Here is a 15,298-nt window from a genome sequence, read left to right as displayed (position 1 = left end):
GTCAGTGTAACACAAGGAGACTGACTGTATGGTACTTTGTAGAATAGGCCCTGCCCCTCACTGGGCTGGTTTGTTCGACACATACAGAGAGAGTGGTGCGGACATCAGAACAAGACGTGCTATGCTGAACAGATTATTTTGTAATGTTTTCTTGCTGAAGAATCTGTTTTAGTATGGATCATAACGAGTTGGCCATCTGATCATAAGGATTGTAATTTTGGGATCGTGTTTGGTTGTTTTTACAATGGGAGACGGAGGACAAAGGCGCAGATGGGAGTACTGGTGGGTTATTCAGAATGTATCTTTGCTGCTCTGCTTCGGGGAGAAGGTTTCGGCACAGATAAGGTACTCTATTCCAGAGGAGGTGAAAGAGGGATCCATTGTTGGAAATGTTGCTAAGGATTTGGATCTTGACGTCAGTACTTTGGTGGAGAGACGGTTTCGTATCGTTTCTGGATCTGAGGACTCTCTTTTCCAGGTAAATCAGAACAATGGCGCCTTGTATGTTCATAAAAATATCGACAGAGAGGAGCTCTGTGATGGCAATAACGCATGCTTGATAAACCTCAAAATCGCTGTCGAAAATCCACTTGAAATCCACTATGTCAGCATAGAAATAACGGATATAAATGATCACTCTCCTATTTTCCCTGAAAAAGATCAGTATCTAGAAATGCCAGAAAATACCTTTCCAGGTGCGCGATTCGAACTCCAGACTGCGCGCGATGTTGACGTTGGAATCAATTCTGTTCATTTGTATAAGTTAGGTCAAAATGCACATTTTGAATTACAGTTAATTGATAGTGGTGAAGGTGACAAAATACCATTTTTAATTTTGCAGAAGCAATTGGATAGAGAGCAAAACACCAAACATATGCTATTACTTACAGCACTAGACGGAGGGAATCCCCCTAAGTCAGGCACCTTGAATATCACTGTTACAGTTCTTGATATAAATGACAACCGACCCATCTGCAGTCAAGACGAATATTCAGTAACATTGCCTGAAAACGCTCTAAATGGAACTATTGTCCTCCGAGTAAACGCCACAGATGCTGACGATGGCCCAAATGGAGTAGTGGAATACACACTTGGAAGAACCATAAAGCGTAAAATACATGACATCTTTGAATTAGATCACGTAACTGGTGAAATTCAAGTCAAAGGCCAGGTTGATTTTGAAGTAAAGGAGGTTTACAGGTTAAATGTACAGGCTTCTGATAAGGGACAACCTCCAACAAGTGTTGATTGTAGAGTTATTATTAAAATAGGAGATGTAAATGACAACCAACCAGAAATAGATGTGACTTCCCTCTATAACACAGTGTCCGAAGATTCTAAACCAGGAACTGTTATTTCTCTCATCAGTGTAACAGATAAAGATTCCGGTATTAATGGTAAAGTCATTGCTAGTATATCTGAAGACATACCATTTGAATTAAAACCATCATTTCAGGAGAATGTGTATTCTATCGCCACAAAGGGGCGCTTAGATCGAGAACTCGTGTCCCATTATGACATCACAATAACAGCCATTGACTGTGGTCAGCCTCCTCTGTCCACATTCAAAACTCTGAGCGTCCAGATATCAGATGTGAACGACAACAGCCCAGAATTCTCCCCCAAAACCCTTGAGATGTACTTAGTGGAAAATAACGTTCCAGGTGCGTCCATATTCTCTGTAAGCGCCTCTGATAAAGACTTGAATGAAAATGCTGCGATTTCATATCATATAGTTAGAGAAGGGACACAGAATGATATGGCATCTTTTCTGAACATCGATTCTGATAATGGACATATTTCCGCGCTAAAAAGCTTTGACTTTGAAACACTCAAAACATTCAAATTCCAAGTTGTGGCTACAGACTCTGGAACTCCGTCACTAAGCACTAACGTCACAGTGAACGTGTTCATTCTGGATCAGAACGACAACGCTCCAGTGATCTTATATCCAGTCAGTGCTAATGGTTCAGCTGAAGTTGTGGAGCAGATTCCCCGCAATGTGAACGCAGGCCATTTGGTGACTAAAGTGAGAGCCTATGACGCTGATATAGGATATAACGGCTGGTTATTATTTTCACTGCAGGAAGTTACTGACCACAGTCTCTTTGCTTTGGACCGCTATACAGGACAGATAAGGACACTTCGGTCATTCACAGAGACAGACGAGGCTGAGCATAAACTGGTCATACTGATAAAAGACAATGGGAACGTTTCACTTTCAGCAACAGCTACTGTGAAGATCAACGTTGTAGAGCCCAAAGAGGCTTTTGCAGCTTCAGATGTTAAAAGCCCAGTGAAAGACGAGGAAGAGAATTTCGTTACATTTTATTTGATCATTACTTTGGGGTCAGTTTCAGCGCTTTTTCTCATCAGTATCATCGTGTTGATTGTAATGCAGTGCTCCAAAACCACAGAACATTCCTCCAAATATTTACAAGATGTGAATTACGACGGGACACTGTGCCACAGCATCCAGTACAGATCCGGAGACAAACGGTACATGTTAGTTGGACCCAGAATGAGTATAGGTTCTACTATTGTCCCGGGCAGCAATGGGAATACTCTAGTCTTACCCGAACACAGGAGCAGAGCTTCTGGAGAGGTAAGAACAATACTTTTTTGTAACTGCATAGCACTTGCATATTTGATTGTCTTATTTTGTTTGTAAGTTCCGTCTGAATTGCATTTTATTTTAGTGTGTCTAATATCTGGCTTCGGTCGGAGTATGGTTGTAGCATTAACAACCGTACTCCTCTCATAGGGTATCTCATTGAAATCAGCCGCTCATCACTGCTTTTGTAGGTGATCGCTGTCCACGACAGTGGTGCTGAAACACTGTACAGTTCAACGTGCTGTTTGACATGTCACATATTTATGTTTTAGAGTTGGTGCGAGTGGTGATGTTGTGCTCATGGTGTCGCTGCTCTTCAGTGTTAGAAACATGCATTTGGTTTAAATCCCTCCCTGTCTTTGTCGAGTTGGCTCATTGAAAATCATATATTTCTAGTGAAACGGGCACTGCCTTTCTGGAACGGAGAATACCAGCCACATGAAAGGTTGCTTGGATATGTTTGGTGGATAACCTTGTCATCTTGATTTTTCGGTATAAAACGGAATGTAACGGTTCCAAATTAACAGGAATTTTCAAAATGGTAGACGGACAGAGAAGAGGGGCGCCTCTCAGGGCGATGCTGTTGTTTGTCTTTTTGTTGTGCTTTTGCCGTGGAGTTTATTGTCAAATTCGCTATTCTATCGCGGAGGAGTCGAAAGAAGGTACTTATGTGGGAGACGTAGCAAAGGATCTGGGGTTCAGTGTGGATAAACTGGCGGAACGAAGGTTTCGGATTGTATCGGGCTCTAAGGAAGGTCTTTTGCAGATAAACCAAGACAATGGCGTGTTGTATGTGAACAGAAACATCGACAGGGAGGAGCTGTGTGAGAAAAGCATTATGTGCTTGATAAACCTAAAAACCGTCGCCGAAAATCCGTTGGAAATACACTATGTTGAGGTAGAAATTACAGATATGAATGATCATTCTCCTAAATTCCCGGAAAAGGTGAAACATTTGGAAATATCCGAGAGCGTTATGCTCCAGGGGACGCGCTTTCCCCTGGATGCTGCGCGTGACCCTGATGTTGGAGCTAACAGTCTCGGTAAGTACACTCTCAGTACAAACGAGAACTTTGAGTTAGATGTTAAAACTCGCGGCGAGGATAAAATCCCTTTTTTGATATTGAAAAAGCCGCTAGACAGAGAGCATAAGCCTGAAATATTGTTAACGTTGACTGCGTATGACGGGGGTAAACCAGAGAGATCTGGCTCTGTCAATATAACCGTAAAAGTTATCGATATGAATGATAATATTCCCGTTTTCGACCGACAGGTGTATACATTAACATTAGATGAAAATGCTCCCTTAGGCACGTCTGTACTGCGGCTGCACGCCACGGATCTAGATGATGGCGCAAACGGACAGGTTATATACTCATTTGATAAGAGTCTTAAAAACAAAGCGTTCGATTATTTCGAGATAGATGCAGTTACAGGGGAAATTACAATCAAGGGGTTAGTAGACTTTGAAGAGCAGAGTGTATACGAAATTGACGTGCAGGCATCTGACAAGGGCCACGTTACTTTGACTGGTCACTGCAGTGTCGTTATCAACGTGAAAGATGTTAATGACAACGCACCTGAGATGGACGTAACGTCTCTGTCAGGCCAAGTCCCCGAGGACGCACGACCCGGTACAGCTGTAGCTCTAATCAGTGTGTCTGACAAGGACTCTGGTGAAAACGGCTTGGTTATATGTACAATCTTGGACAACATCCCTTTCGAATTAAAACCGTATTTTCAGAAAAATATGTATTCTTTGATTACTAAAAGTGGTTTGGACAGAGAGTTGGAGCCTATGTACACAGTGACTATAACTGCTACGGATAAAGGAGACCCATCATTGTCTTCCCACAAAACTATCACGGTCCATATCTCAGACGTTAACGACAACAGCCCTGTCTTTTCCCAGAGTCCATATACTTTTTATGTACCTGAAAACAATGCTCCAGGCGAGTCTTTGTTTTCATTGAGTACATCAGATAGAGATCAGGATGACAACGCTCGTGTGTCTTATCATATTTGGAAAGGCGATGGAGATTCTCCTATTGTATCTTACCTAAATATTAATTCTGATGGTAACGTTTACGCGCTAAAGAGCTTTGACTTTGAAACTACCAAAACATTCCAGTTCCAAGTTGTAGCTACAGACGCTGGAACTCCGTCCCTAAGCCGCAACGTCACAGTGAACGTGTTCATTCTGGATCAAAACGACAACGCTCCAGTGATCTTGTATCCAGTCAGCGCTAATGGTTCCGCTGAAGGTGTGGAGGAGATTCCCCGGAATGTGAACGCAGGCCATTTGGTGACTAAAGTGAGAGCCTATGACGCTGATATAGGATATAACGGCTGGTTATTATTTTCACTGCAGGAAATTACTGACCACAGTCTCTTTACTTTGGACCGCTATACAGGACAGATAAGGACACTTCGGTCATTCACAGAGACAGACGAGGCTGAGCATAAACTGGTCATACTTGTAAAAGACAATGGGAACGTTTCACTCTCAGCAACAGCTACTGTGATTATCAACGTTGTGGAACCCAAAGAGGCTTTTGCAGCTTCTGATGTTAAAAGCGCAGTAAACTACGAGGAGGAGAACAGTGTTACATTTTATTTGATCATTACTTTGGGGTCAGTTATAGTGCTTTTTCTCATCAGTATCATCGTGTTGATTGTAATGCAGTGCTCCAAAACCCCAGACTATTCCTCCAAGTATTTACAAGATGTGAATTACGACGGGACACTGTGCCACAGCATCCAGTACAGATCCGGAGACAAACGGTACATGTTAGTTGGACCCAGAATGAGTACAGGTTCTACTATAGTCCCGGGCAGCAATGGGAATACTCTAGTGCTACCTGAACACAGGAGGAGAGCTTCTGGAGAGGTAAGAACTTAAATACGTTTCTAATTACTAACCATTTGCTGGTGCTGTCCCTGAGCTTGGAAATTGCCAATATTATTATTTCATAGTGTATAAATGTGTCAGATGTTATGTTGTCTAGTAAAAGCACTAGCCTATTGGATGAAACATGATCTCATAATATCGCTCATCGAAGTAGCTTGCCGGCTCGTTCACAGCCACATGCTTTCAGGACTGGTCGCTGTCCACGGCTGTGGTGCTTAAACGCTATATAAGTTCAATGAGCTGTCTGTCTTGTGAAGTTTTGCCATAATGTGTTGGTGGTGTGCATGCACCTCAAGTAGCTATCCTGTTAATTTATACAAATATTTCTCAATTTTTATTTCTGTCGGGGTGGGACACTTGTTGAATACGTCAGTAAATGGTGTCCCAGGCTATTCATCATGGTATGTAGACCCCAGTAAACTGTATCCTTACTTTCTTAATCAACACAACTTATTGAGTAAGGTTTTCGCTTTGATATTTACTGTGACAAAATACCATGAATAATCTTAAACTATAGTGTAATGTGAGGTATAATCACATGGTGTCAGTACCCAACTAGAATAACGCTCCTGTTAGACATCCTCTTGTCATACTTTTGAGTCCGCCCCCTTGCTGTTTTCGTATCATATTCAGTCGCTAGAGGAACACAGTCGTGAGCTTCGTGGGGAGAATACAATCTCAAATTTACATTCTGAAAACACTTTTGGATAATGAGCTTTGGCCATATTTGTTTATATAATATATAGACAACTGTCACCAATGACGGAATAGCGGAAGTGCTCTGGATTACTGTTATTCATCTTGAAAACATGGAACAAAGAGGATGCGGGGCATGGTGGGAGCGACGGCAGTGGTTCGTCTTCATGGTAGTTTTGGTTTTCTGTTGGAGCGGAGGTTCTGCACAGATAAGATACTCCATCTCTGAAGAGCTTAAAGAAGGAACTGTCGTGGGGAATATAGCTAAGGATTTGGGTGTAGAGCGAAGCACCTTAAAGGAAAGGGGATTTCGAATCGTTTCTGGCTCTACCGAGACCCTTTTCCAGGTAAACCAGAATGACGGAATATTGTATGTGAACCGAAAAATAGACAGAGAGGAGATGTGCGAACTCAGCAGCGTGTGTTTAATTAACCTGAAAACTGTTCTAGAGAACCCGCTGGAGATCCATTATGTTGCGGTTGAGGTGTTAGACGTCAATGACCATTCTCCCAGTTTTCCAGAGAAAGAGAAACGGTTAGAGATTTCAGAATCTGCATTACCGGGGGCGCGATTTCAGCTGCCAGCTGCGCGCGACTTGGATGGTGGCCAATTCTCTGTTCAACAATATAAACTCAGTCACAATGAACATTTCCGTGTTGAGGTCAAAGACCGAGGTGAAGATGGCAAAATGCCGTTTTTGGTTTTACAGAAGCCACTAGATAGAGAAGCTATAAGAAGCCATAAATTACTCCTCACTGCCATTGATGGTGGAAATCCCCCGAGATTTGGAACTATTGAAATAACTGTAGATGTATTAGATGTTAATGACAACACACCTTTGTTCACCAAAGATGTGTACTCAGTAATGTTAAATGAAAACTCTCCGGTAGGTACAACTGTTATTCAGGTAAACGCAACTGATTTAGATGACGGTGTCAACGGACATGTAATATACTTATTCGGTAATGACGTGAATAGCAAAATACAGAAACTTTTTGATTTAGATGCCAAAACTGGGCAAATAACGGTTCGAGGGCAAATCGATTTTGAGATAAAAGATAGCTATGAGATTGACATACAAGCGTCAGATCAAGGAGTTGCTCCACTAACAACAGACAAAAGTGTGATCATAAAGATAGTTGATGTCAACGACAATGAACCCGAAATAGAGGTGACATCCTTTTCCAACGCCATTCCCGAGGATTCTAGACCCGGAACTACTGTCGCATTAATCAGTGTTAATGATATGGACTCTGGTCTCAATGGGAAAGTGATCTGCTCTATAAATGGTGAGGACGTCCCTTTTAAACTAATGCCGTCCTTACAGGATAACATATATTCTGTAGTCACAAAGTCACAACTGGATAGAGAGAAACAGGCTCATTATGACGTTACAATATTTGCTAAAGACGAAGGCCAGCCTTCCTTGTCATCTATAAAGACTATCAGCGTTGTTATATCAGATGTGAATGATAACAGTCCAGAGTTTTCACAGAGTCCCTATACTTTCTATGTCACTGAGAACAACGACCCAGGAGGCTCAGTATTTTCAGTCAGTTCCTCAGATCGTGACATAAATGAAAACGCAGTTATTTCATATCATATTCCGATAGAAGGTGGTGAGGGGAACAAATTGGCATCTTTTCTTAATATTAATTCTGAAAATGGGAACATGTTGGCGCTAAAGAGCTTTGACTTTGAAACTTTAAAAACGTTCCAGTTCCAAGTTGTAGCTACAGACTCTGGAACTCCGTCACTAAGCCGCAACGTCACAGTGAACGTGTTCATTCTGGATCAGAACGACAACGCTCCAGTGATCTTGTATCCAGTCAGCACGAACGGTTCCGCTGAAGGTGTGGAGGAGATTCCACGCAATGTGAACGCTGGCCATTTGGTGACTAAAGTGAGAGCCTATGACGCTGATATAGGATATAACGGCTGGTTATTATTTTCACTGCAGGAAGTTACTGACCACAGTCTCTTTGCTTTGGACCGCTATACAGGACAGATAAGGACACTTCGGTCTTTCACAGAGACAGACGAGGCTGAGCATAAACTGGTCATACTGGTAAAAGACAATGGGAACGTTTCACTCTCAGCAACAGCTACTGTGAAGATCAACGTTGTAGAGCCCAAAGAGGCTTTTGCAGCTTCAGATGTTGAAAGCTCAGTAAAAGACGAGGAAGAGAATTTCGTTACATTTTATTTGATCATTACTTTGGGGTCAGTTTCAGCGCTTTTTCTCATCAGTATCATCGTGTTGATTGTAATGCAGTGCTCCAAAACCCCAGACTATTCCTCCAAATATTTACAAGATGTGAATTACGACGGGACACTGTGCCACAGCATCCAGTACAGATCCGGAGATAAACGGTACATGTTAGTTGGACCCAGAATGAGTACAGGTTCTACTATTGTCCCGGGCAGCAATGGAAATACTCTAGTGTTACCCGACCACAGAAGAGCTTCTGGAGAGGTAAGGTTGTAAAGTTGTTATTCAAGTTACACGTTGTGTTTGGTCCTCATTAACTATAAAGCCTGTACTGTACAGTGCATAGATTCATTGTCTCAATAAAATTATATGAACGTATGTATTTTGGAACTTGCTTTGCTATTTAGAGGTTTTTTTCAAGTGTATTCGTTTTAGTTCTGTTATCTACGACAGTTTGGAGGGAATTGTATTGCATTCGTTTTTTGTAGTTCTTTAAGTGTCCTTTTAATACCACCAATTTGCTACAGAATATGATGTGTGGGGCATCCTAAATCAATTAAAGAGTAACTCAAAGTTGTATCGCCTTAGAGCTGTGTGTTTCTGCAAGGCAGAATAATGCACTTGTGATGTGTCGCTGTCCATTTGCGTGGTGCTGAAACACTGTTGTTTTGCGGCTCTTCAAAAGAAAATATAACATACAAACTATGCAATATGCTTTATTTTATATTTTTGTAAATCTCTATCAAGTTGCTGGTAGATAATATCAGCCTCTATTAGCCTACACATAAACCCTACACACAATTTAAGTTAATGATTGCAATGTGTGGTAGAATCGCACGGTGTCCGTGCTTTAACTAGAATTATGCTCTTGAAAGAAATCTCCAGGTCATACCTTTGAGTCCTCCCCTTGGTTGGTTTGTAATTTCGCTGCTAGCAGACAACAGTCGTGAGCTGCGAGGAGAGATTTAGAACACAATTTTTTTATTTATTTTATTTCACCTTTATTTAACCAGGTAAACCAGTTGAGAACAAGTTCTCATTTACAACTGCGACCTGGCCAAGATAAAGCAAAGCAGTGCGATAAAAACAACAACACAGAGTTACATATGGGGTAAAACAAAACAAAGTCAAAAATACAACAGAAATAAATATATATACAGTGTGTGCAAATGTAGCAAGTTATGGAGGTAAGGCAATAAATAGGCTATAGTGCAAAATAATTACAATTAGTATTAACACTGGAATGATAGATGTGCAAGAGATGATGTGCAAATAGAGATACTGGGGTACAAATGAGCAAAATAAATAATAATATAGGGATGAGGTAGTTGGGCGGGCTAATTTCAGATGGGCTGTGTACAGGTGCAGTGATCGGTAAGGTGCTCTGACAACTGATGCTTAAAGTTAGTGAGGGAGATAAGTGTCTCCAGCTTCAGAGATTTTTGCAATTTGTTCCAGTCATTGGCAGCAGAGAACTGGAAGGAATGGCGGCCAAAGGAGGTGTTGGCTTTGGGGATGACCAGTGAGATATACCTGCTGGAGCGCAGACTACGGGTGGGTGCTGCTATGGTGACCAATGAGCTAAGATAAGGCGGGGATTTGCCTAGCAGTGATTTATAGATGGCCTGGAGCCAGTGGGTTTGGCGACGAATATGTAGTGAGGACCAGCCAACAAGAGCGTACAGGTCACAGTGGTGGGTAGTATATGGGGCTTTGGAGACAAAACGGATGGCACTGTGATAGACTACATCCAATTTGCTGAGTAGAGTGTTGGAGGCTATTTTGTAAATGACATCGCCGAAGTCAAGGATCGGTAGGATAGTCAGTTTTACGAGGGCGTGTTTGGCAGCATGAGTGAAGGAGGCTTTGTTGCGAAATAGGAAACCGATTCTAGATTTAACTTTGGATTGGAGATTCTTAATGTGAGTCTGGAAGGAGAGTTTACAGTCTAACCAGACACCTAGATATTTGTAGTTGTCCACATACTCTAGGTCAGATCCGTCGAGAGTAGTGATTCTAGTCGGGTGGGCGGGTGCAAGCAGCGTTCGGTTGAAGAGCATGCATTTAGTTTTACTAGTGTTTAAGAGCATTTGGAGGCTACTGAAGGAGTGTTGTATGGCATTGAAGCTCGTTTGGAGGTTTGTTAACACAGTGTCCAATGAAGGGCCAGATGTATACAAAATGGTGTCGTCTGCATAGAGGTGGATCTGAGAGTCACCAGCAGCAAGAGCGACATCATTGATATACACAGAGAAAAGAGTCGGCCCAAGAATTGAACCCTGTGGCACCCCCATAGAGACTGCCATAGGTCCAGACAACAGGCCCTTCGATTTGACACATTGAACTCTATCTGAGAAGTAGTTGGTGAACCAGGCGAGGCAGTCATTTGAGAAACCAAGGCTATTTAGTCTGCCAATAAGAATGCGGTGGTTGACAGAGTCGAAAGCCTTGGCCAGGTACAATGAAAACGGCTGCACAGTACTGTCTATTATCGATCGCGGTTATAATATCGTTTAGGACCTTGAGCGTGGCTGAAGTGCACCCATGACCAGCTCGGAAACCGGATTGCATAGCGGAGAAGGTACGGTGGGATTCGAAATGGTCGGTGATCTGTTTGTTGACTTGGCTTTCAAAAACGTTTGAAAGGCAGGGCAGGATGGATATGGGTCTGTAACAGTTTGGATTGAATGCAACTAAAATGCTTTAATTTTTTTTGAATCAGTGATCATATTTGGGAATGTGATGGGCAAGGGTCATTGATGATAGAAGCATAGTTTGGTGTGCTGTGGATTATTGTTGGACTAAAGATTCTACTATTGTCCCGGGCAGCAATGGGAATACTCTAGTGCTGCCCGAACACATTAGCAGAACTTCTGGAGAGGTAAGAACTACATGTTTTGTAACTGCAAATGTTGTGGAAAATTATCACTATACTTATGAAAAATCAAAGTTCTTGCAGAGTTTTTGTAGAATCAAGATATACTTTATTACATAGAGCAACAAAAGCCGAGCTGGTCTGCAGAGCAGCTAACTCACAACACTCGGCCCTCAGTTATATACAGTCATTCCTGCTCGTTTGACATACTTTTAGCTTGAAACCCTCCCAGTTCAGTTTCTCCCCAATTGTCTCCAAACTTTCATCTTTTGACCGCACCGCCCACTCTCTTAATTTATGATAGTGGCGAAATCTGACTTCTCCTCCTATATTTATTTAGTTTGGATACAATGGTGGCCAAACCAAACTTTCTCATGTGAAAAATAACAGAGCCACCACCTGGCTCTGCTCTGTTCATTCCAAAACATATCAATCGATACTGAAATATGGTTTAAACATAGCAGATCCATAACCCATTCCCAACCATAATACATTTTAGACATTCCTAATGCATTGCCTCATACATAACAGTATAATCAATCAAGAGCCATTTCCTGACTCTGGCTCAGACTCCCTCCTTGTGTACCATTCGGTACCACACTCCACATCACTTAGTCTTATTGCCTCATCCTCCGTACCATTCTGTACCACACTCTGTATTTGTAATTAGCTATATTTTAATCTTTATAGTCTAGAAAGATTTACTATTTTTAACCTATGGTCTGATCTTGGGTACCACTCGGTACCATGGCTCCGTATGGTCTACTGAAAAAATACCCACCCCTACTGAGCAAATACCCAACACATAGCACTTACATAGTTCATTATCCTATTCGGTTTGTAAGTTCCGTCTGAACTGCATTTTATTTGAGTAGGTCTAATATGTTGTTTTGGTCGGAGTATGGTTGTGGCAATAACAACCCTACTCCTCTCACAGGTGGCATTAACAACCCTACCCTCTCACAGGTTATCTCATTGAAATCAGCCGCGCATCACTGCTTTTGTAAGTGATCGCTGTCCACGACAGTGGTGCTGAAACACTGTACAGTTCAACGTGCTGTTTAACATGTCACATATTTATGTTCGTTGAGTTCTTGCGCGTGGTGATGTTGTGCGCATGGTGTCGCTGCTCTTCAGTGTTAGAAACACCTACTTTGTTTAAATCCCTCCCTCTCTTTGTCGTGTTGGCTCATTGAAAATCATACGGGTCGAGTGAAACGGGCACTGGATTTCTAGAAGGGAGAATACCATCTGCATGGAAGGTTGCTTGGGTATGTTTTGTGGATAACCTTGTCATCTTTATTTTTCTTGATAAAGCGGACTGTAATGGTTCCAAAATTACAGGACTTGGCAAAATGGTAGACGGACGGAGAAGAGGGGCGCCTCTCAGGGCGATGATGTTGTTTTTCTTTTTGTTGTGCTTTGGCCGTGGAGCTTATTGTCAAATTCGCTATTCTATCGTGGAGGAGTCGAAAGAAGGTACTTATGTGGGAGACGTAGCAAAGGATCTGGGGTTCAGTGTGGATAAACTGGCGGAACGAAGTTTTCGGATTGTATCGGGCTCTAAGGAAGGTCTTTTGCAGATAAACCAAGACAATGGCGTGTTGTATGTGAACAGAAACATCGACAGGGAGGAGCTGTGTGAGAAAAACAATGTGTGTTTAATCAATATAAAAACCATAGCAGAAAATCCAATGGAAATACATTATGTTGAGGTAGAAATCACAGATATAAATGATCATTCTCCTAATTTCCCGGAAAATATAAAGCTCTTGGAAATAGCAGAGAATCTTGTATCGCAGGGAACGCGCTTTCCTCTGGACGCTGCGCGGGACCCTGATGTTGGAGGGAATAGTCTCCGTAAGTACAGTCTCAGTCCTAACGATCACTTCGAGTTAGATGTTAAAACTCGCGGAGAGGATAAAATCCCTTTCTTGATTTTGAAAAAGCCGCTAGACCGAGAGCAGAAGCCTGAAATTATGTTAGTTTTGACTGCGTTTGATGGAGGTAAGTCAGTGAGATCTGGCACAGTCAATATTACAATAACTGTTATTGATGTTAATGACAATGCACCAGTCTTTGACCGACAGGTGTATACGGTAACTTTAGATGAAAATGCTGCCTTAGGTACCTCTGTTTTGAGGGTGCACGCCACGGATCTAGATGATGGCGCAAACGGACAGGTTATGTACACATTTGATAACAGTCTTAAAAACAAAGCGTTCGATTATTTCGAGATAGATGCAGTTACAGGGGAAATTACAATCAAGGGGTTAGTAGACTTTGAAGAGCAGAGTGTTTACGAAATTGATGTGCAGGCATCTGACAAGGGACAAGTTACTTTGACTGGTCACTGCAGTGTCGTTATCAACGTGAAAGATATAAATGACAATGCACCTGAGATGGACGTAACGTCTCTGTCAGGCCAAGTCCCCGAGGACGCACGACCCGGTACAGCTGTAGCTCTAATCAGTGTGTCTGACAAGGACTCTGGTGAAAACGGCTTGGTTATATGTACAATCTCGGACAAAATCCCTTTCGAATTAAAACCGTCTTTTCAGAAAAATATGTATTCTTTGATTACTAAAAGTGGATTGGACAGAGAGTTGGAGCCTATGTACACAGTGACTATAACTGCTACGGATAAAGGAGACCCATCATTGTCTTCCCACAAAACTATCACGGTCCATATCTCAGACGTTAACGACAACAGCCCTGTCTTTTCCCAGACTCCATATACTTTTTATGTACCTGAAAACAATGCTCCAGGCGAGTCTTTGTTTTTATTGAGTACATCAGATAGAGATCAGGATGACAACGCTCATGTGTCGTATCATATTTGGAAAGGCGATGGTGACACTCCTATTGTATCCTACATAAATATTAATTCTGATGGTACCATTTACGCGCTAAAAAGCTTTGACTTTGAAACTCTCAAAACGTTCCAATTCCAAGTTGTAGCTACAGACTCTGGAACTCCGTCCCTAAGCAGCAACGTCACAGTGAACGTGTTCATTCTGGATCAGAACGACAACGCTCCAGTGATCTTATATCCAGTCAGCGCTAATGGTTCTGCTGGTGTGGAGGAGATTCCCCGCAATGTGAATGCAGGCCATTTGGTGACTAAAGTGAGAGCCTATGACGCTGATATAGGATATAACGGCTGGTTATTATTTTCACTGCAGGAAGTTACTGACCACAGTCTCTTTGCTTTGGACCGCTATACAGGACAGATAAGGACACTTCGGTCATTCACAGAGACAGACGAGGCTGAGCATAAACTGGTCATACTGGTAAAAGACAATGGGAACGTTTCACTTTCAGCAACAGCTACTGTGAAGATCAACGTTGTGGAGCCCAAAGAGGCTTTTGCAGCGTCTGATGTTAAAAGCGCAGTAAAATACGAGGTGGAGAACAGCATTACATTTTATTTGATCATTACTTTGGGGTCAGTTATAGTGCTTTTTCTCATCAGTATCGTCGTGTTGATTGTAATGCAGTGCTCCAAAACCCCAGACTATTCTTCCAAGTATTTACAAGATGTGAATTACGACGGGACACTGTGCCACAGCATCCAGTACAGATCCGGAGACAAACGGTACATGTTAGTTGGACCCAGAATGAGTACAGGTTCTACTATAGTCCCGGGCAGCAACGGGAATACTCTAGTGCTACCTGAACACAGGAGGAGAGCTTCTGGAGAGGTAAGAACTTAAATACGTTTCTAATTACTAACGATTGCTGATAGTTTGCCTGAACTTGGAAATTGCCTACATTATTATTTCATAATGTGTAAATGTTGTCAAATGTTATGTTGTCTAGTGAAAGGATTAGCCTATTGGATGAAACATGATCTCATAACATCGCTTATCGAAGTAGCTTGCCACAGCCTCATGCTTTCAGTACTGGCCATTGTACATGGCTGTGGTGCTGAAACGCTATAAGTTAAATGCGCTGTTTGTCTGGAGAAGGTTTGCCAAAATGTGATG

The 15,298-nt window shown here is 42.1% G+C and overlaps 4 protein-coding genes across 4 annotated transcripts; all 4 read left to right on the top strand.

The window, feature by feature from the left end:
• Positions 1-244: 244 nt before the first annotated feature.
• On the top strand, positions 245-2,671 carry LOC311107694 (protocadherin alpha-8-like; the record flags this gene model as incomplete). The annotated part of the gene is made up of 1 exon (XM_084150214.1): positions 245-2,671. The coding sequence occupies one exon, from the start codon at positions 245-247 to the stop codon at positions 2,669-2,671; it is 2,427 nt and encodes an 808-aa protein (XP_084006340.1).
• A 481-nt stretch (positions 2,672-3,152) lies between these two features.
• LOC311107693 (protocadherin alpha-7-like) lies at positions 3,153-5,516 on the top strand (the record flags this gene model as incomplete). Its single annotated transcript, XM_084150213.1, has 1 exon — positions 3,153-5,516. The coding sequence occupies one exon, from the start codon at positions 3,153-3,155 to the stop codon at positions 5,514-5,516; it is 2,364 nt and encodes a 787-aa protein (XP_084006339.1).
• An 815-nt stretch (positions 5,517-6,331) lies between these two features.
• LOC311107782 (protocadherin alpha-7-like) lies at positions 6,332-8,710 on the top strand (the record flags this gene model as incomplete). Its single annotated transcript, XM_084150324.1, has 1 exon — positions 6,332-8,710. The coding sequence occupies exon 1, from the start codon at positions 6,335-6,337 to the stop codon at positions 8,708-8,710; it is 2,376 nt and encodes a 791-aa protein (XP_084006450.1). The 5' UTR covers positions 6,332-6,334.
• A 3,954-nt stretch (positions 8,711-12,664) lies between these two features.
• Positions 12,665-15,025, top strand: LOC311107692 (protocadherin alpha-7-like; the record flags this gene model as incomplete). The annotated part of the gene is made up of 1 exon (XM_084150212.1): positions 12,665-15,025. One exon carries the CDS (start codon positions 12,665-12,667, stop codon positions 15,023-15,025), a length of 2,361 nt encoding a protein of 786 aa, XP_084006338.1.
• Between the last annotated feature and the right edge of the window lie 273 nt (positions 15,026-15,298).

This window comes from Coregonus lavaretus (genome assembly GCF_964263955.1).
Source record: "Coregonus lavaretus genome assembly, chromosome: 32".
NCBI classification, from domain to species: domain Eukaryota; kingdom Metazoa; phylum Chordata; class Actinopteri; order Salmoniformes; family Salmonidae; genus Coregonus; species Coregonus lavaretus.
This window is presented reverse-complemented; position numbering and strand designations above follow the sequence as displayed.